The sequence below is a fragment of the Lucilia cuprina genome, chromosome 3 (assembly GCF_022045245.1).
Source record: "Lucilia cuprina isolate Lc7/37 chromosome 3, ASM2204524v1, whole genome shotgun sequence".
Taxonomy (NCBI): Eukaryota; Metazoa; Arthropoda; class Insecta; order Diptera; family Calliphoridae; genus Lucilia; species Lucilia cuprina.
The window spans coordinates 64,808,199-64,831,098 of NC_060951.1; the positions used below are offsets into that span (position 1 = coordinate 64,808,199).

The window sequence follows — 22,900 nt, forward strand, 5'->3', positions numbered from 1 at the left end:
AAATAAAAAAATCTGTAATCAAAATTATAATTCTGCATTTCTCCATTTAACAACTTTGGTATTCTGCATTTCGATTCTAAGCTCCGTCACTAAAATAACAACTTACAAAAACGTAGTTACGAACGTAATGCAGAATACATACAGTAGTAAAGCATTGAAATAAAATGGAATTGCTTTTTCTTTTCCGTTTTTTGTTGGAATATCAATTTCCGAAACGTAATCGAAATGCAGAATAGGAGTGAATATTAACTCTTAAACAGTAACTGAACTATTTCTATACAAAACAAAAAATTAATTCTCGAGCAAATAAATCACTTAAGTATAATACAATTTAAATCTCTTTAAAAACTTCTAAAATTCTAATTAAAGTTATACAACTGTTATTAAATTGCTAAAATTCAATTTGAATTTCAAAAATCTGCTGCAATCAGAACATCAAAATGAACAATTCTTGCTTATTTTTGATGTTGGCAATGCTGTATTTCGGCCTAAATTCAGTGCCATCTATTGGTAGCTCATTATTTGCTTTGTTGCTGAAAAATAATTTCACTCAATAGATGGCGCTGATTAGAGGTGATTTGAGGGTTTCCAACTTGCAGAAATCGAGATTAAAATTGGATTATTTAGAAATGGAATATCTCGGAAACTAGTCAACCGATTTGAATAAAACTCTAGTCTATATATAGCGGAAATACAAAGCTATTTGAAAAATTAATTTGGAAGGGTTGCCAGGTTGTGCAAGTTGGTCAAAACTTATTGTGTATCAAAGCATTTTAAAGTCCTTTTTCTCAAGATCCAATGTAATGGATTCGATGGAACTGAAGACTATGGATATAAAAAGCATAAAACTTAAGAGTTTGATGGGCTAGGATTAAAAGGTTTCTTTATTAAGTGAAATATAAACGTTTTTAAAGTAACAATAAAACCGATTATTACAACTTCAGGAATGTTAATCGGATGAAATTTAGTTGGAGTTTTATAAACGTAACAATATTTAATGTTTTGAAAATAATATTTATTTTAGGGTTGCCAAGTCTTCGCTGTTAAACTGTAGCTGAAAATAAGTAAAAGCTGTCTTAGACCATACGTTTCCAAAAACTGATTCAATTTTCATACAACCTAAGTTTACGTTTAGAGTATGAAGTAAGGTTTTCATATTTAAGGGTTGCCATATTTTCGTTTTTAAAATATAGCTGAAAATTAATAGAAAGATTTCGTCGGCCTAAAGTTCGCAAAAACTCAAGTTTATGGTTATAGTATGAAAATAGTTTCTCTAATGTTATCTTACAGGGTTGTCAAGAGCTAATAAATGCTTTAATTTTAATTGAAAAAGTCTATTAAAAGCTAATTTTAAAAGTTTTTCTTATCCTATAATTAATTTTTGTCTATATTTTCATAACAAAACGCTACAATTCTGTTTAAATAAATTTTTTATTTCCGAAATCAATCTCAACCCCTGGACCTAAAAATATTTTTTTAAATTACCGGAGTTCCTTAGGTTTTTAAAAACTGTGATGAATACCATTTTTTATTTAATTTTTATTAATTTTGAAATGAAGCTTTGTTTTATTTAGAAACGGATTAGTAGCTTTTATTGAGTTGATTTAATTGTTTCATATAAAATTATTGTTTTCATAAAATTGTTTTTTAAGCCTAGACTCTGGAGAATGTTTTTAGAACAAATTGTAGTGTAGTTTTCATATTTATATATTTAAATTACAAACCGCCAATGTTAAGTACACAATTTAAAATTATATATATTTCAAATTAATTGCACTTAGTGTCAGAACCAACACGATAATTTACGCCAACCTTAAACTCATGAAACAACTTTAAAATTCCATTATAATTAATATGCAAAAATGTTGTTCGAGAAAGATTTATAAAAAAACAACAAAAAACGTGATTGGTGAGATTAAATAAATGTTAAACACGACATAAATTAAAAACATACAATTAAAACATTGATTTTAAATACGATTTTGTTAAGTAAACAGAAACAATAAAACCAAATATAATATTTCTTTTTAATAATTTTTGTATATTTTTTTTATATATATTTTATATATATTTTATTTTTTTTTTTAATTCATATTCAAAGTTTTAAACAAATTAATCAATAATCGTACTTAAGTTAATTCGAAATGTATAAAGATAAACATAGAAATATTAATTAAAATACTAAAATTAAATTATACAATTTAAGTTTAAATTAAATGTCTTGTTATATAATTATTTATTTATAAAAAAACATAAACATTATTAGATACATATTTCTAAAAATAGTTTATTAAAAAAAAACAAATATGAAAATTTCTAAAATTGAATGGATTATAGTAGTCGCTTTCAATAATTAATTAATAAAAAAAGTTTAATGAAAATGATAAAGAATTATTTACATAAATTAAAACAAATTAATAGTATGTAATAAAAACACACACACAAAAGAAACAGAAACAATAAAAAAAACATATATTTCTACACCATTTCCAAAATTATTTTATCTTTAACAAAATAACTATAAAAATAGTGTAGATACAAACAAAGAAAACCAAAAATTATATTAAAAATTAAATTAAAATATAGGCAGTAAATATTGCTGCTCGATTGTTGATTGAGAAAAAAACCTTAAATTAATTTAAAAATATGTTTTAAGTTTAGAGAAGTAAAAAGTATTTTTTTCATATTTATTCGTTTATTTTATTAATGAAAATTATTAGAATTTTTCGTATTTTTTTAAATATTCATTTTATTACAAAATATTTTGTTTATATACTGGTAATTTTGTTTAAAAACTAAATGAAATTATGTTTACTAATTATTGTTAATAATAATTAAAACTAATTTGGAATGTAGCAATTGCTTTCATTTTTCTTTAATTTTTTCGTTTTTTTTCTTTTTTGTAATTTATATTTTTTTAAGTATTTAGTTAATTTTACAAACTGTTTCGAAATATATAATCACAGTTTTAGTAGGTTTTTTGTTTTTCATATTCTTTTTTAAGCTGTGTGTTGAAACTGCTTATTTTAAAAAAAAAGTTTATTTCAGTGCTTAGCATTTAAAATTTGTTTCAGTTAAATCCTTTAGTTTTTAAGCATTTTAGTAAATTTTCTTTAGAAATAAAGGTTTAAATTTTAAATCCTGCTGTTTTGTTTTAAACTTGTATATACAAAATATATTTATGTTTTTAAAACATTTTTTTATTATTTTTTTTTTTTAATTTCTCTTTATTGTTGTTATAAATGTAATTTGTTTAATTTTGCATTTTATTATATAAATTTTTAACAATCATGTCGAATACTTTTGTAAATGGATGTATTGTATTTTGTATTTTCATACAATGTGGGTATTTTTTCCTCAATTTATAAAAATATTTTGAAAATTATATAACTGATTCAAAAACACCGATTGAAATCTCTTTAGAAATATGATAACTAAAAGCCTAACTTTTTCATGAAGTGTCTGTCTATTAATATTAAATAAAATATGATTTGATTTGAGTTTTATATTTAGTTTTAGTAGAAGTTAATTTAAGAAAAAGGACTGAATTGGTAATGATATTTTGAAAATAAATAATTGATATACATATTTCTTTGAAGAAAGAAGGGGAAAAAGCTTGGTCATGAAGACAAGGTCGCAATAAAAGGAAGATAAACTAAATATTTTTTAGTTCTTTAAAAACAACAAACTTTAGATATATAATTGCAATAAATGCCTTTTAATAACACAATTTGCTGCTTTAACCCACAAATGTTTTAGCTAAGTTTATTTTGAAAAACGATAGTAAAATTTTTAATTTGCAAATAAATTTCTTTCCATGAGATAATTTTTAAATTTAATTTCCTTTATAAATCTTAAACAATTCAGTCCTCTTTAAATAACAATTTAAACATTAAATACAATAACATACATATTTCTCTATGTAAAATTAAAAATAATAAATTAGAAAAAATGCCCACTTTTTACAATACAATAATGTTTTATAATAGTATAAGTAATAAACAGTCTCTAGTCAAATATTTTTAAGTTTAAATTATGTTCAATAAATCTATATATTCGTTTGTCTTTATTTAATTTAGTATTTTTTTTTTTTGGGAAATGTTGTTTTTATTTATAAATTGCGTTTTACTTTTGAAAATATATTCAAAAATTTGCACTTGCTTTTAAATATTAAAGAGTCAGTTAGTTAGTTATTCGTTATAATATAGAATTAATTTATAAAATATAAATTTTATATAATATCAACAAAGTATACACAAAATTTAATAACCTACTTATAGGGTAGTCTGTTTATAGAGTTGTTTTATAAGTTTTAAGAAAACTCACCATGACTTAATAATAGTTAAAGATTTGGATTTGTTTCTTTTGTTTAGCATTCGGTGGCAAAATAAAAAATCTCTACAATATCCTCATCTTCTGAGTCATTATCCTGCTCCTCCTGTATACTATCTTCGGTTTTATGTTTAGGATTAATGACAACGCCACCATTCTGACCACCTTTATTGAAGCAATTTGTTAGATTATGGGAATTATTATTAGAAGTAGTAATAGCTGAAGTAGTAGTTTTGCATTTACTGCTTAGGCCACGAACAACAACGTCTTCGCCCAAACATTGACGAAGAACGTTGGCCTATAGTCACACTTTTGAAGCGGTATGTTGCGGTCCAGCTACGGCACCCGAATATTGAGATTGTGTTTGATTGTGTTTTTGTACCGTTTGGTATGTAGGCTGTGATTGTTGTTGCTGCCCGGCAGCAATACTATTCCCAGACGAAGGACCACCCAAAGTGACTTGAGTTATAAAAGGTCCTCGACTGCGTGCACTACTATTCAAGGTGGCTGGTGAGAAGCCATTTATGGCAGCCGTCCTCCAATGTGCCTGACTGGATGTTGTGGCGGATGAGGCTTGTTGTGGATGATGCGCAGGATGTTGATGTTGGCTGGCATTTATTGTTATGCCCGCATGACCATTGTGTTTAATACTGCCGGTGCGTTGTTGGAAACTATTGTTAAGCATGGATCCTGGACTTAAATTATGTTGTTGTGCTGTTTCGTAATCGTAATAATTTGAACGTATACTTGTGTTATTGCTGTTCGTTTGATATTGTTGCATGTTTATATCCTGTGAGCGCGCACTACGTTGGGAATGATAATGATGATGACGACGACTGTTATTATTATGTTTATACACACATACATTTTTCATTTATATGTATAATTAACAAATATATTTACAATAGTTTTTAAATTGCAGTTGGTAGAATATAAAAGCCCAGCCATATAATTATGCATTTTATTATTATTTTTTTTATTAATTTTTTTTTAATAAAAGCAGAAGAAATTTGTTTAATTTTCATGAAAATAGATAAAAAGTTAAAGAAAGTAAATAAATGAATAAATGTATAAATGAAATACAACAGCAATTGAGCTAAAATTATGCGTTATGTAGCGGGTTTAAAGCAAAGATACAGGCAGCCAATTATAAAAAAAGCAAAATAATATTAATCTAATTAATTAAACAAAAAAGATAACACTGCTACAAAAATTCAGTATTTGTGTTTATCATAAAAAAATGAATGCATTAAAAGTAACTTTTAGAAATTTTATTTGAAAATAATTCAGTAAAATAAATAGTTTTTAAATTATCTTGCAATTATTTATCAATAAATTTTAAATAAATTTATTTAATTTCTTTAGAAAGTTGGATTTGGTAACGTTTGAATGTAAAATCCAGCTGTTAAAGATTTTCTTTAAATATGTTTGTTTTGGAACAAAAATTAATATCTTTATTCTACAATAAACTAAAAGCTCTAAAGATTTTTTTATTTTCTAAAATTTCAATAAAATTTAAAACAAAATGAATGGAAAACTACTTTAAAAACTAAAAAATTAAGCTACTAAAATTAAAAAAAGCAATTTTTAAAGAAAAAAAATATACACAAACAAATCAGCCAAATATTTGTTTGTTGTTACCAAAAAAAGTAATTGTTTCAAAAAAAGTTACCTTTCTGCTTCGACTTTAAGACGTTGTCTAAGCACTTGTTGTCTCATGCATTCTAACGTTGATTCCGACAAAACATCATTATTTGAGCAGTTATCATCACTATGACAGAAATGGGAAAAATTTGGTTTTTATAATTCAAGATTTTTCAAACAGTTTCAATTTAGAATACAAAACGAAAGTTGTAGAAGTTGTTGGTATGGATAAAAAAACACCATGAAATATAAATTAAATGTAAAATTTGCTGCAGTTTGAAACCAACCAAAAAAAGTTTATGAATGTTGAGCGGATATTTAAATAAAAAAAGCCGTTTCTTATTTAAAATTAATAAAATATTTGCTAATTTTTGGATGCAGTAAAACATATGATTAATGATCATGTAATTTGCTCCTTTAGCCCATAATGTTTTTGTTTAGATTGATTTGAAAAAAGCAATATTGAAATTTGTTGCTCACCTAATCTGTTGATGATGATTGTGTTGTTGTAGCTCTTCATAGTTGGAATAGTGTTGATAGCGATGATTGAATATATCATTTTGATGAATACCACCATTTGAATTACTATCAACATGATTTGCTGAGCCACCGCCGCCTCCGGTACCATTTGCATTAGCAGGTGGTAGTGGCGGAGGAGGTTGATAAGCTGGTGGAGCTAATTTGGCATTACGATCTAAAGCTGCCAATGCAGCAGCAGGTATTTGATTATTGGCAGGTGTTCTTTCATTTGCAGCATTATTTGTAACGGGAGGCTGGTTTTCTGAAGGTGCTACTACATCTTTACGATTTTTACCAAAACGAAACATGTAACCAATGCCTCGTAATATGCCGGGCTTTTTGGCTCTAGACTTGTGTTTACCATCGTTAAGGGAACTTTGAAAGGGACCATTGCGTTGTGTAAAACCACCCTCAGCTGCATCTCCATCCTCTAAAAGCCAGGTTTGACGAGCTTCTTCAAATAATAAAAAAACATATAATTTTTATCCCAATATGCAAAAACATCAATTAGACTTACTCTTTACATCATGATCACTGGCAACAGCCGCTCTTAAACTTTCTTCACGTCCTCTGCCGCGTGGTGCTCTTAGGGTGGTAGGTCCACCTCTTGGTTCCTCTGACATTTGTATTTCTTGTACCATGGTTTGTAAAGACTCCAGAGAAGAAGATTTCTTCAAACCCAAAGAAGGACCCAAATCACCCACTTGATCTCTGGCTTCAGACTGTATCTGCTGCTGTTCAATGCCCGAGTTAGTTTTAGCATGTTTGTAACCGGGAATTCTAGCATTAGCTTCTGCAATACGAGCCGACAATGATTCCATAGAACCACTAAACACCGCTGACTTAGTATGGGCAATGCGTCTTTCACGTTCTCTTTCTTCGCGCAATTTTTTATTACGTTGATAGGTGCCGGTTTCGCGAGCATCTAAGGCAGCATGATGTTTCTCGGAAATGGAACGTCTACCCAAAGCATCACGGCTAAAATGTTCTACTCCTGAATTATTGGTTTCAAGACTAAGTTGAGAGGAATAAGTGGCATCGAAGTTTTGAGGAGCGGATCCAGATGTAGGATTACTGGAGGCGCTGTTATTGATTACACTAGAAGCTATAGATTCATTGGGACGATGAGGAAGAGTTCTAAACAAAAAATTAAATGCAATTACGTTTTTTTACTTCAAAAATTTATAACTTTGTATTTCACTTACGGTGATGTTGGTTCGGGATCATGTTCAATCAAAACCGAATTATTAACATGTTGTGATGGATGATGTACAGCTGGTGACCAGGTTTCATTAGTGGCCATATAATAGCTCTCATTGCGTAGAGCATGCGAAGCACTACTCTTAACACCTGCTGCAGAGTTTGTAGCAGCTACTGTTGAGCGACCTTTTTGTCCTGAATTGCCAGAGCAAGCACCACCGGTTAGTCTATCCAAGACGGGGTTGCTCCAACTAATAAATATAATCAATTAAATTTCAATTTCATTATAATTCGCTAAAAACAACTCACCGATTCATTTCACTATTCGAACTTCCACTATTACGTTTATCTGCCGAACGTTTTTCTGGACTTAAATAAATCACTGTAGCTCCACTAGTGTCACTGGTATTTGAGCTTTCATTGGTGTGTTCCAAGATATCACCCGAACTGGCCGATCTGGTGATTTTGCGAGCAACTTGTAGAGTAATCATACCAGGATGTCTGCCTGGATTATTGACAATGGCATGTTTTAAGGTGTTCATTGCTTCAGCATTACTCTGTCCCAATAAGGAGACACCATTTACACTGACCAGTTGATCATTCATGCGTAAACGGCCATCTCGTGAGGCGGCACCACCGTGAATGACATTCTTAACAAAAATACCCAAATCTCCATCGTTTTTCATGGAACCATTCGAACTGCCAGTAGAGGAGCCGGTAATATTGGAACTTGTCTTGCCTTTAACACTCACACCGAGACCAGCTTTCTCAGTGTCGTGAACGGGTATGTGTAGTGTAAGCATTTCTCTGGAGCGCCAGGCAATGCCAGCTTGTAAGCTGTCCTGTTTGTTTAAGAACAAATTAAAATAATATTTATTAATAGTTAAGAGAGATTAAATAAGTTAAACTTACACTTGAAGCCGCCGATTCACTGCCAGCATCAATGAAATGTTGAGATTCGTTAAGATTTTGATTTTGTTGCTGTTGATGCTGTTCGAATAGTGAACGGGCACTATTGGACTTTTTAACATCTTGCTGATAATTTTGCATAGAGGCAGGTAGCACTGGAGCTGGTGGTTTAGGAGGTGAATCAAATTCATTTTCTTTGTTTTCGAAATTCTGAAAAAAATATTAAAATTAACATATATACCTTTAATATAAATAAAATTATCTAAAACTTACAATTTCCCTTTCCTCTGGTTCTGCCAATTCCTGCTGTCTTGATACCACCAATCTTACAGTAGCTCCTGGTAAAGTGGCTCTTAATATGGACACCACATCGGTTTGTGTTTTACCCGTCATGGCCACACCATCTACTTCTAAAAGGCGATCTCCCGGTTTTAAACGACCATCTTCTATGGCAGCTCCTCGTGGTAATATATTCTTAATGTAAATAGGACAATGACCACCGGCAGGATTATCACGTGTTGTTACCGAAAATCCTAAACCGTTGGGACCTTTTTTCAATATAATCTCTATTTTACGTCCTAATTTACGTGTGTTGGCCACTTGCAAAGAAGCACCTACTGGTGCGGTATTTGGCTTACGGGTAGGAGAAACTGTGGCTACTTTACTCTCTAAACTAGATGCCATTTTCTCTTCAGCTTCTATCATTTCAGCCACTTTGGAGTCTCTACGACGATTTTTCGAGCCTTTAGCATTTGCTCTTATTACACGGACTCTTAGCTCTGAAGATTCTAAAGCTTTACGTAGGTAATCTTGAACTTCTAGCTCTGTCAGACCCATTAGTTTTGTACCATTAATTTCCAAAATACGATCACCTTTGCGTAAACGGCCACGCTCAGCGCGACTGCCAGGTTCTACATGTTGTACCAATAGGCCACCACCATGCTCGTTATCGGGTATAGCGGTTAAACCCAAAGGACTGCCATACTCATTGATGAGTAAAAGCATTTCTCCGTCTTTTTCCCTTATGGATTCGTAGGCTTGGCCTAAAGGTTCTTTGCGTGTACTTTCCCGCGGCAGAGATTTGCTGGAGAAAAATTGCTGTTGATAATCTCTAGAAGGTTGTTGCGGCTGTTGGGCATGTTGTTGTAACTGCTGCTGTTGTTGCAATTTTTCAGCTGCATCCATCCATTTATAACCGGTGCCATCACCCAAAAACTGCATAGAAAGTCTGCCGGATCGAGCAAAAGGTTGGTGAGCTGGTACTGGTGGTGCTTGATGATGGCCATCATCTTCTTCCTCCCACTGAGGTGGTAAATAGCTCGCCTTTTCAATGTGAACTTTTTCGGGTGAATCACCAGCACAATGAGGTGCCGCTGCTGACCAACGTTTATTGCCATTTTCAGACGCTTTTAGAGAGGCCAATAAATTTGGATCACTACTGCGACGCACTTGTAGACCTAAAACAGTCATAGGACATGCTGTCGTGCTGGTTACCTCAATATGAGGTGTAGAATTATCATTGTGAGCACCATTTGTGGGTGCATCTGTATTTGTGGGATCACGAAATATATCGGGTGAACCGGTGCCAACTGATGAACTACCCGAAGCACCATCACCACCGCCCTGTGGCACACCTGGATCCGGTCCAGAATCTTCAAAACTAGCGTGTATATATTCACGATCATCGGCTACATCACGCACACAATCATCGGGATCTAAAATACCGCATTGTGTTTGTAAATGATGTACGGAAACCCAAGAATCTGGATCCTAAAATGAATTGAAAAAGAAATTATTAGATTTTTTCCCGATTTTAATTTATGTTTATTTGTTGCTAAATTTTATGGTTTTTATTTAAAACGTGACTTGCATTTTATTAGTTGGCGTTGGTAAAGTGTTAACTTCCTTTAAAAGAATTTATATTTTTTACGTTTGACTGGTGTCTGACGATATTGGCGGAATATTAATGATTAAGAAATGTAAGACAATCAATAGGTATAATTCTATATCGATTAGAACTTAACAATGATTATGTTGCAAAAAAATTATGTTTATTTAAATAAAACTGGAGAGTAGTTTGAACAAATATAATACTTAATAATTTTAAGGGTCTGATTGTGAAGAAGTCATATCAAATTTACTTTAAAAGTACAGGGGTGCTGATTTTGTTAAATGTTTTAGGTATATAAATTTGTTATTAATCTAGATAAAATAACAAATATATTTTTTTGATATCAACAGGTTTTTTGACTCTGTTTCCTATAACTGCAATTTAATGCCAAATAAACAATAAATTATAAAGAAAAATTATAAACAATAAAATGAGTCATATTTAACACCAAAATGTGTATTTTTTAAAGCAACATTTGTTAAATTTTTTCAATAAACAAAAGTTGTGGGAGTTGCATTTTTGATCTAAAAGAAGAAAAAAATGCCGACCAAAACTTCACACAATGTTAACCACTAATACTACAAAAACAATAACAACAACAAATAGGCCAAACATTTGGACAAAACAAGATTAAATACAAAATAAAGGCAGTTCGAAATAAAAAATAACTAAAAACCTTAAAAAATTGCATCACAAACATGATGAAACCAAACGAAGCATGAAAATAAAAAAAACTACATTTTTAACAAATTATATACAAATATATTTAATAGAATTTGCGTTTTGTTTTTATTTTTTAATTTATGTAGGTTAAATATTTGATGTAAATATTAGCAAATTAGATCAGATTGAATAAAATTAAAAACCCTAATAAAATTGTTACAAAATTATATGATCAAGTTCTAAATCATTTAAATTGTATAACACAATTTGTGGTTAAATTTTGAAACATATTCATATTTTGCAAAAAAAATATTTGACATGAAAACCCTATTTTGTTTACTAATTATAAAAAGAAATGTTGTTTGAAAACTCTACTTTATTTACAAACTAATATTCTTAGAGAGTGTAAAATTGTCATTCAAAATTCTAACAAAATAATAAATAACTAACAACAGAACGTTTTACTTTCTTCCTAGAAATGGTGTATAATTAAACTTTTTTTAATAAATAAACAGAAAAAATATATTATATTAATAATTGTATTGTACTCAACCGGAAATATGGCCATTGCTTTAACAGAAAACCCAAAGCAATTGTCATTTTTGATAAAATAATTAAACAGAAAAAAAGCACAGAAGAAGGAAAAACTCCAACAAACATAATAATACATTACCATAAGAATAAAATAAAATTTTTTTGAAATAAAATAACTTTTTATGACTTTAGCATAAATATGTATATTTACCTTTATATAACCATATGGTGATGGTGGTCTTTTGGTTGGTAATGTTAATGAATAGGATTTTTGTAAATAGACATGTTGTATGCCTTCATGTTTGGCGGAGACTTTATAGGTATGACGCCAACCAAATATGCCCGTTAATTTATTGGCCAATGCTGGACATTTTGGTGGTAAATCAAACATTTTTAAACTCTTTGGTATTTAGTTGATTTATATTTATTTTTTTAATTTAATTTTATAAATTAAATAATACTTTTGTTAAAGATAATTCGTTTTAATAAGTTTGGTTGTTTGTTTTTGCAATTATTTCTCAAAATGTTTAAGACATTTTTTAGCTAATAAATAATAATATTTTAATTTTTAAATAAATTGTTATAAATGTTATGTATTGTATTGTGTTTGTCTCAAATAATACTAAAATATTTTTATACATTTCATTTGGAAAATATTTAATAAAATTTTTTTATCTTTTGCAAAATTGTACCAACTGATAATGACGCAATTTTTAATTTCACTGATAATTTTTTTTTTTGTAAAAAATATCTTTTTTACGTGAATAATTAAGTTAAATGTAAGAAGGTAATCTTATCTTTTAGTTGTCAAGAAATATTTCATGAAATTACTAAGATGCCTAATAATTGAAGAAATTTTTGGAATTTTAAAATAATTAAAGAACTATATATTATAGATAGAAAAAAAATATTTTTATTTTTTATACTGCAGATTTTAAACAAAAATTGCTATGTTTCGGCAATATGACGAAATTTAAACAATATTAATTTTTTTTATATCGTAAATCATTAATCATTGCTTCTTACTACAAGACTGACCATAACTCAAAATTTCTCATTCTTTATAAAGTATGACATCGTTGATGGTGAACAAATTTAAAATTGTTTTATTGTTAAACAGCTGATCTAACTGTAATCAAAACAAACTAATTTTATTTAAATATATTGCTAAATATGACTCAATTTCTAAATAAAAAAACACAACTTGCGAAATTTTTTAAATACTTAATAGATTACCAAAATAACACGTGCTTTCAAAAAAACAATAAAATATGAAATAACATGTTTTAATTGATAGATAATAAAATTTGTCTATAATAATGATGATTAATTTAATTTAAAAATAAAAATTATATTCAAAATAAAGTTTAAAACACATAACAAATAAAGAAAAATACTACCAAAATATATGTATTATCTAAAACATGGTTCTTCGAGCTTAATCTTAAATTGAAATCTAATAGATCTAGATCAGACGACTACTGTAGACAAGACGTATTATCAATAAAATGTATTATCACTCAAGTTTTTAATACTTTAAATGCAAAACAGTTTCCTTACTATAGAATGTTTATTTAACTATTTCGTTTCAAAACAAAAGTAAAAGTTTACATTAGTTTTCTAATCATTTTATCAATAAATAAAGAATAAAATTAAACTCATACTAAGTCAACATATAAGAACTTATGTTGACTTAGTATGAGTTGTTATCGCGAAAATTCCTTAACAATTGCATTGTTTTGAAAATGTTCAACACATTAATAGTGTAAACAAATTATTAACAATTTTTTCAAGTTATAAATTTACTAATTATGTATTTCCTTTAAAAGGTGATAAGATTCAATGTGTCAATGAATATTTGTAGGCATTGTTATGTAGTAAGTTATAAAACAAATAAACAATAAAATGTTAAAAATAAAAAGTTATTTACTCATAAAGAAATAGTTAAGTTAAAATAAGCAAAAATTCAGGCTATTAAAAACTATAAAGGTTTAAAGTTATAAACAATTACAAATATTAGCCAGCAATTACAATAGGATAAACTTTATTATAAGTTAGTAAAATGAACTCATAACATCTACTTATGAAGATGTACGTGTGTGGCTGTAAGGTCTTTAATTACGAAATCTCTTAAATTTCTTTATTATCTTAAAAAAAAGAAAATAAACTTCAGGATCATCTAACAAACATTAAGATATCAACTGCATTTAAAGGGTTTTTTATTGTTTACACTTTGCTGTATCGTATACAATCTGTAACTGTATAATCACATAACAAAAACCGTTACCCGATAACTGATGTAAATCTCATTTTACTACAGGAAGATATTTTTAACTGTTGTACGCAAAACAATAATAAAAACACATTGTTAAAATTAAAAAAAGAAAACATTTCATACTAGATCAGACGACTATTGTTGACTTTATTTTTAGCTTATTTACAACTATTTACTACGTATATGTAGATAAATATGTAAAATATTTTATAAAGAAAGAAAAAAAAAAAATGATCGTGTAGTTAAACAGTTTAAAAAATGTATGGTAGGAATGTATAGTTGAAGTGAGTAAAGTTGGTAAATAATTGTATGCATTGCAATTTAACAATGTTGCAATTAAACGTGAAAAAAGTTGTAACAAAATATGTTAGCAGTTAAAAAACTGAAAGGAAGAGATTTAAGTTTTAAACTTTAAAATTTATAGGGTCATGATTAAAAATATGCAGTAGGTAATAAGATAAAAATAAGCTTTAACTTTTTAACAACATATATTATATAGAATTGGATCCATTATCCAATGCATATAGAAAGCGGATCAACTTTTTCAAAATGTTGGGAAAATAGTAAAATTCATGTAAAGCTTTACTTGAAGATATTATTACTATAGACTAGACTATAGACTAGACTATAGACTAGACTATAGACTAGACTATAGACTAGACTATAGACTAGACTATAGACTAGACTATAGACTAGACTATAGACTAGACTATAGACTAAAATATAGACTAGATTATAGGCAGATTGGACGGGAAAACGTGATATAGGGTGTAGATATACACCTCGATTGCTATGGTAACTGAATGAATATCTCCACTACAAAATGGCCTAGTTAGTCATTTTGAAAAAAAGCCTTCATTAATATGAAATATTTGAAATAACTTTCGTTTAAATATCTAAAATATTCCCTTTAAATTAGTAATAATCAAACCACAATTTAACCTCATTTCGCGGTTTACAGCTAATAAATTGCCCCTGAATAATAATAGTTAATTTCTTAAACATGCCACTGAGTTGCATTTTAAATAAAAAAAATTACCTCATTTATTTTATAAATAAAATAAATATGTAATCGAATTAAAATAAATTAACATTTACAAAAGAACTTAAGCATGTTTGCAATAGAACACAAAAAGTACTTTAGCAGCTAAACTTAACAACTAACTAATTGGTAATCGTATTAACTAACAACAAAAATTTCCAAACTATTAAACATATTGGACGAATGAATTTATAAAACACAAATATATATTAAAGGCATTTTGTTGTATCCAAGTTGTTAATACCCAGCGATAACGTGATTAATTACATTAGCAATTAGGGGCACAAATTAAAAAGCATTAGATTGAATTCTATGATTTTGAAAAAGTGGCAAACAAATAAAAGTTCCAAAAAAAGAACGCAAAAATTAAAAGAAAATAAAAACCAAACCAAAAAAAAAAGTGTGTTAAAAGCAAATGACCCAGATTTTTTTATGAAAATTAAATAAAAAATTTTCAATCCCTTAAAAATTTTAATTTAATTTTTATAGATTTTAATTAAAATAATTTTTTTACTTTTATTTCTAAAGTTGATTAAAAATAAACCTATAAATCTTGCTTATTTATCATGATAAATTATATTGCCAGTTGGCATGTCATGAGTTGTTGCAAGCTGCTGCAGCAGAATTAACATTTTTCATGACATGACATGAAATCAAATGAAGTTTTTTTTCTCCAACAAAAATGGCAAAAATTAGCAACACAGCTAACAAACATTTTTGATTTAGTTTATTTTCACAATTTATGAGAGATTTTTCGTGGCATATTGTTTATTTTCTGCTGTTTATTATTATTTGATCACGAGCTGTGTAAAGTGTCAAAATGTTGATTTGAACTCATTATTTTTGAATAAGTTTTTTTCTCTCTCTTTGCATTCAGCAAAAAAAAAGTGTCTTGTTATGACATAACAAAATGCCACCATTTGCATTTAGCTGTTGTTGTTCTTTTTTAATTTGCAGAAAAAAATCACTAATTACAGCAGTTAAATTGTAAATTTATAAACAATATACATAAATATGTAGTTATTTTTTATATAATATTTTTAGCATTAAATATAAAAAACACACACACATTTGTATGCAAAAACAGTAACAAAATAAACATTGAGAGAGGGCGAAGCGGGGCGAACAACCTGTTGTTGTTGACACACCTGTATTTAGTAGTAAGTGGTGTATGAAAAGAAACAAAAAACAAAGAATATTCTAAATAAAATAAATAAAAACATTAAATAAATGTGTATGAACAATTTTTAAAGTCACTCAAGCTTGAAAAACAATGTCAGTTGATTTTTTTTTCACATTCTATTGATTTTTCGATTAAAATACGTTTTCTTAATCGAGTTGAGTTTAGTAAATAGTTAAGTGAAAAAAATTGTACATATTTATATTTCTAGCGTGCAATTTTCAATTATTTCAAATATTCGTTAAACTTGACAGCTTTTGTTTATTTATTAATGTGGAAAACAATTCAAATTTATGCAAAATATATTATAATTATTAACCTTAATGTGAAGAGTAATGGAAGGGAAAAAATCTGGAAAATATTTCTGTTTTCTCTAAATTTTTTAAAATAAATAAAAAGAATATACATTTTTTAAATATTATTTAACAAAATTTTATATAAATTAAATTTGTTAAAATTGAAATTTACAAAGATTTCAATAGCTATTTTTAAAAATTTTCTGAGAAAAATGTGCATTCATTCACTTTTATTCATTAAATAACAGATTCCATTACAATCAATGATCAGATCAAGTAACTTTTTATTTTCCCATAAAAATAAATCAAAAACTGGCTTAAATAACATAAAAAAACAACAGCAACAACAGACTTTATCATAAAATTTATAATACAAGTCAATTAAAAAATTTTTGTTAAACAAAAAAACAATCTGATTAACAGACAATTTGGCAGACAAAAACAAACGAACAGCAGCAGACTGGCCCGTCCATCTTTTTCTTACAACACTACTGGGAAAAAAGCACAGAAAAAACATAAAGAAGGAAGAAAACTTAAAACAAAAGAAGCCAAACGTCAAATAAGCTCAAACATATAAAACCCCCCCCCCCCCCCTCACCAAACAAAACAAAAATGCAATAACAAGTCGGGCGAGTAAAACAGAAAAATTACGTGAGGGTCACTTAAGTTCACTATCACTTTCACTTAAACAACAATAATAAAATCAATTTAAACTGAAACAACGACAAGAAAAAAATAATAGTTAACAAAAATTAAATATAGTGCACTACTGGCAATCATAAGAAACTACAACAACAACAAGTAACAACAATCTAAAAAATAAATACAACAGGCCATTGGCGGCAAGTGACTTAATGATGATAAAAATTTATAAAGAAAGAAAAAAAAATAACCAAAAACCTGATTTAAAACTAAAAACAAAATTAAAAAAAAAAAACTAAAAACATGTGAATTTTGTTGTTTTTGTAAGTTGTATTTTTTGGTTTAAATAAGGTGAAAAAACCATAAACATGTAGTTAATAGTGTTTAAAAACAAATTGAATGCAAATGTAATAACTTTTTGTTGTAGTTGTTGTTTGTTTTTTTTTAGTTTTCTTGACGACTTGGTGCCCAATTGGCAAATTGTTGTTAATTGTTAAGTAAAAATATGAATAAAATTGAACTTGAACTTGTTTCTTTCAAATCTAATTTATAAAATCATAAGCCCGATAAAAGTTTAGGTACAGTTCTTTGGATTGAAGCAGTTTTGTCACATCCTTTTAAACAAACAAAGTAACATAGTTTTACTAACGATTAGTTAAACTAATGTGATTTAAAAAGTTAGTAAAATTTTTAATTGTGTGAAATTTTTAATTAAAAATAACTTTTTTTATACATTTTAATGAATCATTAATCTAAATTAAAAAATATATATTAAAATATTTTCAAAACTTTTTTGAAAATGTCAACAATGTCAAAAACTGTTGTAAGTAAATGTTACTTAAACATAATGTAAGTTTATTTAGTCTAATTTTAAGTTTCTTCTAGTTAATTTTAATAGTTTTTTCCAATGACACACATTCTATCTAACCAACCAACCATCAGGCCATGCCAGCTAGCATCCGTCCATCAAAATAGTACATAACTAAGTATAGTCATCATCATCATTTATCTGTCTATCTACACTTTTTTCTTTAACAATTTCCTTTTAATTTTTTTTTCAAGATTTTTAAGTTTTATTTTATTTATAGTTTAAAGTGACACTTGATGTTAAGTTGAGTTTCAACCAGGTCCGCCAGTTTATAGCCACATAAGGCTTAAACAGAAAACACTTGATCTTTGTTGGTTGTTGGCTGTTTTTTTAAACACGAAATGAAAATGAAAACAAAACTATACTGGAAAGAGAAGAGTTATATTTAAGAAATTGTAAATGATCTCTTTGTTTTAGGAAAATTGCAGTTAAATTTTCGTGATTATTATTAAATCTGGCATATATATTTTACTTTGTTTTATTTCGTTGATTTTCTACTCAGAATTAACGAATAACGAAAACGCCTTTCAAAAGCCACATTCCTTAGCCATAAATATCCAGTTTTTATGTTGTTATTGTTAACAACTCTTCTTAAATACAACAAATCATTTGCCAATATACTAGAGCTATGTACATATATTGTAATATTACGAGGAGAATATGGTAAATTCTTTAGAATATAATGTCAAGGTTAGTTTACTATAAATTTAAAAGGTGGACTAGATTAGAGTTCTTTATGAATGATTTATTTACCAAGGAGTCGTGGTTTACTTTATATAAAATATTAAATCTCAAACTGTTACCTTCCCCTAAACAATTTATTCGGCTTTGAGTTTGTTTTAGTTCTCAAACTACCCATTTAACTTAACTTAATTTGCAAACAGGATAAATATAATATATAATCCGATGAAATGTAAATAGATTATTATCGGACCTGATGTACGCTACTTTACAGAACAGAATATCAGGTGACAATATAAACTGTAACTCCTATAACAATCGACTTCCGAGAGACTTAATAAAAATATTTGGTTTCAGATTACCAATAATTTATAAATATGGGACCTTCAGAAATTATAAGTATTATTCATGGATCTAATAACATTGTATAATAAAAAGCCTATTCAAATTGGAATCTTTTAGGTTTTAAGTAACTTTGTTGCTCTTGAAAAATATATGACTTTTGCGATAAGAAGTGGAAAAACTTCTGAGATTTAAATGTTTGACTTTTCGTCCGGCCCTCGTTTTATGTTATAGTAAGATGTACATGTTCATGTATCTGAATTGAATCTATAATTTAATCTTATAAGAATGTATAAACGTGCAGGCCAAGTCTATCTTGCAGAGTATTAAGTTCTTTGTTTCGAGATACTACATATCTATTCGTACATTTGGCCGTAAGTAAAAATGTTATAAATGTCGGTTGAGTTATTGCAGTATATAAGACTATAGTAAATAATCATTTGCAGCATGATTTAACATTTAAGCTTGTTTTTCTGCAATTTATATATTTAACTGCAACACTTTTTTAATGTCATTCGTATGCAAAGTTGTTGTTATGGAGTATTGGGTTATGTGATTTCCTTAAAACTATCTAGAATGTTAAATATTTAAGGGAGGCCTTGGGTATATAAGTGGTTAGTGTTCTATTGTGGTAGATCGGAGTTTGTAGGTTCGATTCACTCCTAAGGAACTAGTTAAGGAGTGCCTGATATAGGCCTTTGTACATTTCCAGGAAAGACTCACAATTGCCTCGTTCTCAATTACATCCCAAACTGTTCGACAGATACGGATCATGATAGGACCGAAATAGCTTACTGTTGAGCAAAGAATGGTTCAAAAGCGAATCCACTAGGGAAAGAGTTTGTTTATTAAAATTTATGTATTTGTAATTGCAGAATAAAGGGACCTTTTACAGCTCTTAAAGACAACGTCTGAAAAATAAATGATGATTCCTATTAAGAGGATTTAACTCTTTTTGAAACGTTAAATAGACCCTGGTTTTATTTTGATTGATATTAGGTGTAACTATGCAATCGATTTTAAGGTTATGTTGAAAGTTTATTATCAACTTCATTAAACTGTATTTTCTGCTGAAAATACTTTTGCCCTAAACGAATAATTGCACTAAAGTGTAATTAAGTCACATTCGAATTAAATTTGTACATTATGACATTGTAATGGAGTTCTTTGGGAAAATTTACAAGTTTTTTTCCTATAATGCATGATATTTTAAAACTTTGTTTTTTAATAAATATTTTTTTAAACAAAAGCAACATATAAAAAACTTGATGACACATAATGCACTTGATAATAAAGTTAATGATGATGATGGGTGAGAAAAATAGTAGGACGATTAAAATAAATTACAAGTGGGTAGATCGATCGATAGAGTGCGATTAATGACAGATAAAGAGTGGGCTTACAAGACTTAATCTTGATTAAAGATAAAATTTAAAGTTGGGAATTTAATAAACAGTAGGAATTTAAAAAAAAATATTTATGTTAAATATTTTAAAGATTTAAGGGATTAGTAATAATTATGTATAATCAATAAAGGTTTCTTTAAAGATTTTTAGGGATTAGTAATAATTATGTATAATCAATAAAGGTTTCTTATTTGTTGCTTTAAAAAGGAAGTAATTTTACTGCAATTTTCTTGAAGTGATTAACCTGATGGGCTGGTTAAATAAAATCATGCGTTTTAAATTTAGCTTCATTAAAAATCTTTTTTTTACTATCTCGTGAAAGTTGCCTGGCTTTTTGACCACTATTACAATAATCACGGCCTTTCCAACTACCATTCAACCCGCCAGCGCTTATAGTTTTTTTTTTTGTTATAGAGTAAAAAATAAGAGAAATACCACGAATATTATGCAACATTTACGAAAAAAAATAAATAAAAATTTAATGGTCAACAATTTACAATAAACAAATAAATAGAGGTGAAAAAAATCCAAAACTAAAAACACAAATTTAACAAAAAAGAAAATAAAATATTAAAAAAAACAATCAATCATTTGTTATTATTAAAAACTGTGTTGTTTTCTTTTAAAATGTGACAAAATACAAATTTATTTCAAATTTTATAAACATTTTTCATCATAGTGAATCTAAACGAAAAAAAATCGTTGTCATTTTGTTAGATTTATTATTTGTTATAGGTTTTACAAGTGTTATAATTTTTTGTGTATTTATTTTTTTTTTTTTCTTTAAATCATCTTCAATGATTTATAATTAAAGTTTATTGTGCTTTTTTTAATAAAATTGTACTTTTTACTTTCATTTTGTCATATTTATTCACACAGCAATTGTTTGTTTCTTTTGTTAAGTTGGTTTTTTGAAATTTTTACAATTACAATTTGGGGTTTTGAACAGTATAAAAATACAAAACTATTTAACATTATATAAAAGTTTAATAACTAAGCAATTAAACCTCTAATTATTCAGTTCATTAAGCAATAATTTATTCTATAAAAAATAATTTACCAAAAAAAGTCAACAAACTTGAAAGTCCACTTTCTTGAAAACTATTCAAGTCAAAGAAAGTCAAACAATAAAATGCTTGATTTTTTGGTCTAAAATAACAAATTTTCTGTTAAATATCGGATTCAGTCTATTTGAATTTCGCCATTTATTGAATTATTACTAAAATATGGAACTTTTGCTGAAATATCAATTGTTATTTTTGAATTTGCGATGAAATTTCGAATTATCCAATTGCCATGAAGTATTTGGAAGATTCGTTGAAGCTAATTTTAGTTGGAAAATAGTATTTTCGATAGAAAGTATAAAAATGGCATATTGAATTTTTAAGCCCCCTTTACACGAGCACACAAGTAATATGAATTGTCAAAATTTTGTGCAGAAGAGAACGGATGTGATCGTTTAAATGCAGCATGTAATGAAACCATCACACATTAAGAGAAAATACCGATAAAAAATTTTAAATTTTTGAAATGATTCAAAAAACAAGCAAGTCGTATTTGATCAGGGATGTATTTTTACGTCAACACAAAGAAGAAAAGAAAAACAGCTGTTTTAATCATACTTTGTTATTGTTTATACCAATCGTGTAAAAACAAAAAATATAAATCATACAACTTTTTCGTCATAAGTATGAAATTTTATTTTAATTTTTCATTAGACTTTACGTACGTAAAGTGAGATTAATGATACCAAATTTCGATTAAATTTTATAAAAAAATAAAATTTTTAAAGATATTGTTCTTAAAATGTTCTCAATGAAAGAAAATTTTCAAATTTTTGCAAAATATAAAATTTTAGATAAAATATAGAAATTTTGATAAAATATTGAATTTTTTATAGAAATTTGAAAGTGAAATTAAATTTCATTTTTGAAAAAAATTAAGTATTTAAAGAAAATATTGAAATTTTGATATTTCAAAAAAAATTTGAATTTTTTTATAAAATGTTCGATTCATTGCGAACTTAAGGTGAAAATCGTATTCTTAATGAGATATTAAATTTTCAAAAAATTCTAATGTTAAGAAAATAAATTTATATGCATTTCTAAAATGGAACCTTTAATAGAAATTTTGAAAAAAATCCTATTTCGAATAAATATTTTTCGATAAAACTTGAATTTTAAATGAAAAAAAACGTCGAATCAGTGAAACGCCAAATATTATTAGTTGTTAATCTATATTAATTTTCTAATTAAATTATTTATATGAAAATCTATTTCCATAAAATATTTACAATATTGGAAAAACCCCCCCAAAAATATTATCAAAGTTTATTAACCTCTATATCATAATAAAAAATACTATTAATAATCATAAATTATACAACAATACTTAATAAAATTAAGTACGAAAAAACCCCAAACTAATAAATAACACTGAAAGTGTCTGAAGCAAGAAAAATACCCAAACTAAACTC

General features: G+C 27.4%; 1 protein-coding gene across 7 annotated transcripts in view; it reads right to left on the reverse strand.

Annotated features, from left to right (window-relative positions):
* Nucleotides 1–4,373: 4,373 nt before the first annotated feature.
* The window catches only part of LOC111675056 (partitioning defective 3 homolog), a 76,572-nt gene continuing 58,045 nt past the window's right edge, over nt 4,374–22,900 (reverse strand). The window contains exons 1-9 of one of the 7 annotated variants that reach the window (XM_023435785.2): nt 11,904–12,213; nt 8,878–10,374; nt 8,608–8,814; nt 8,005–8,537; nt 7,701–7,946; nt 7,013–7,632; nt 6,457–6,949; nt 6,005–6,103; nt 4,374–5,168 (exon numbers count right to left, since the gene is read on the reverse strand). In XM_023435785.2, coding sequence (XP_023291553.2) covers nt 4,637–5,168; nt 6,005–6,103; nt 6,457–6,949; nt 7,013–7,632; nt 7,701–7,946; nt 8,005–8,537; nt 8,608–8,814; nt 8,878–10,374; nt 11,904–12,083 — 4,407 coding nt within the window. In that variant the 5' untranslated portion in view covers nt 12,084–12,213 and the 3' untranslated portion in view covers nt 4,374–4,636. Of the gene's footprint in view, nt 5,169–6,004; nt 6,104–6,456; nt 6,950–7,012; nt 7,633–7,700; nt 7,947–8,004; nt 8,538–8,607; nt 8,815–8,877; nt 10,375–11,903; nt 12,214–22,900 lie in introns of those variants that run through there. The other 6 variants (XM_046947563.1, XM_046947564.1, XM_046947565.1 and 3 more) reach the window with 6 other exon arrangements.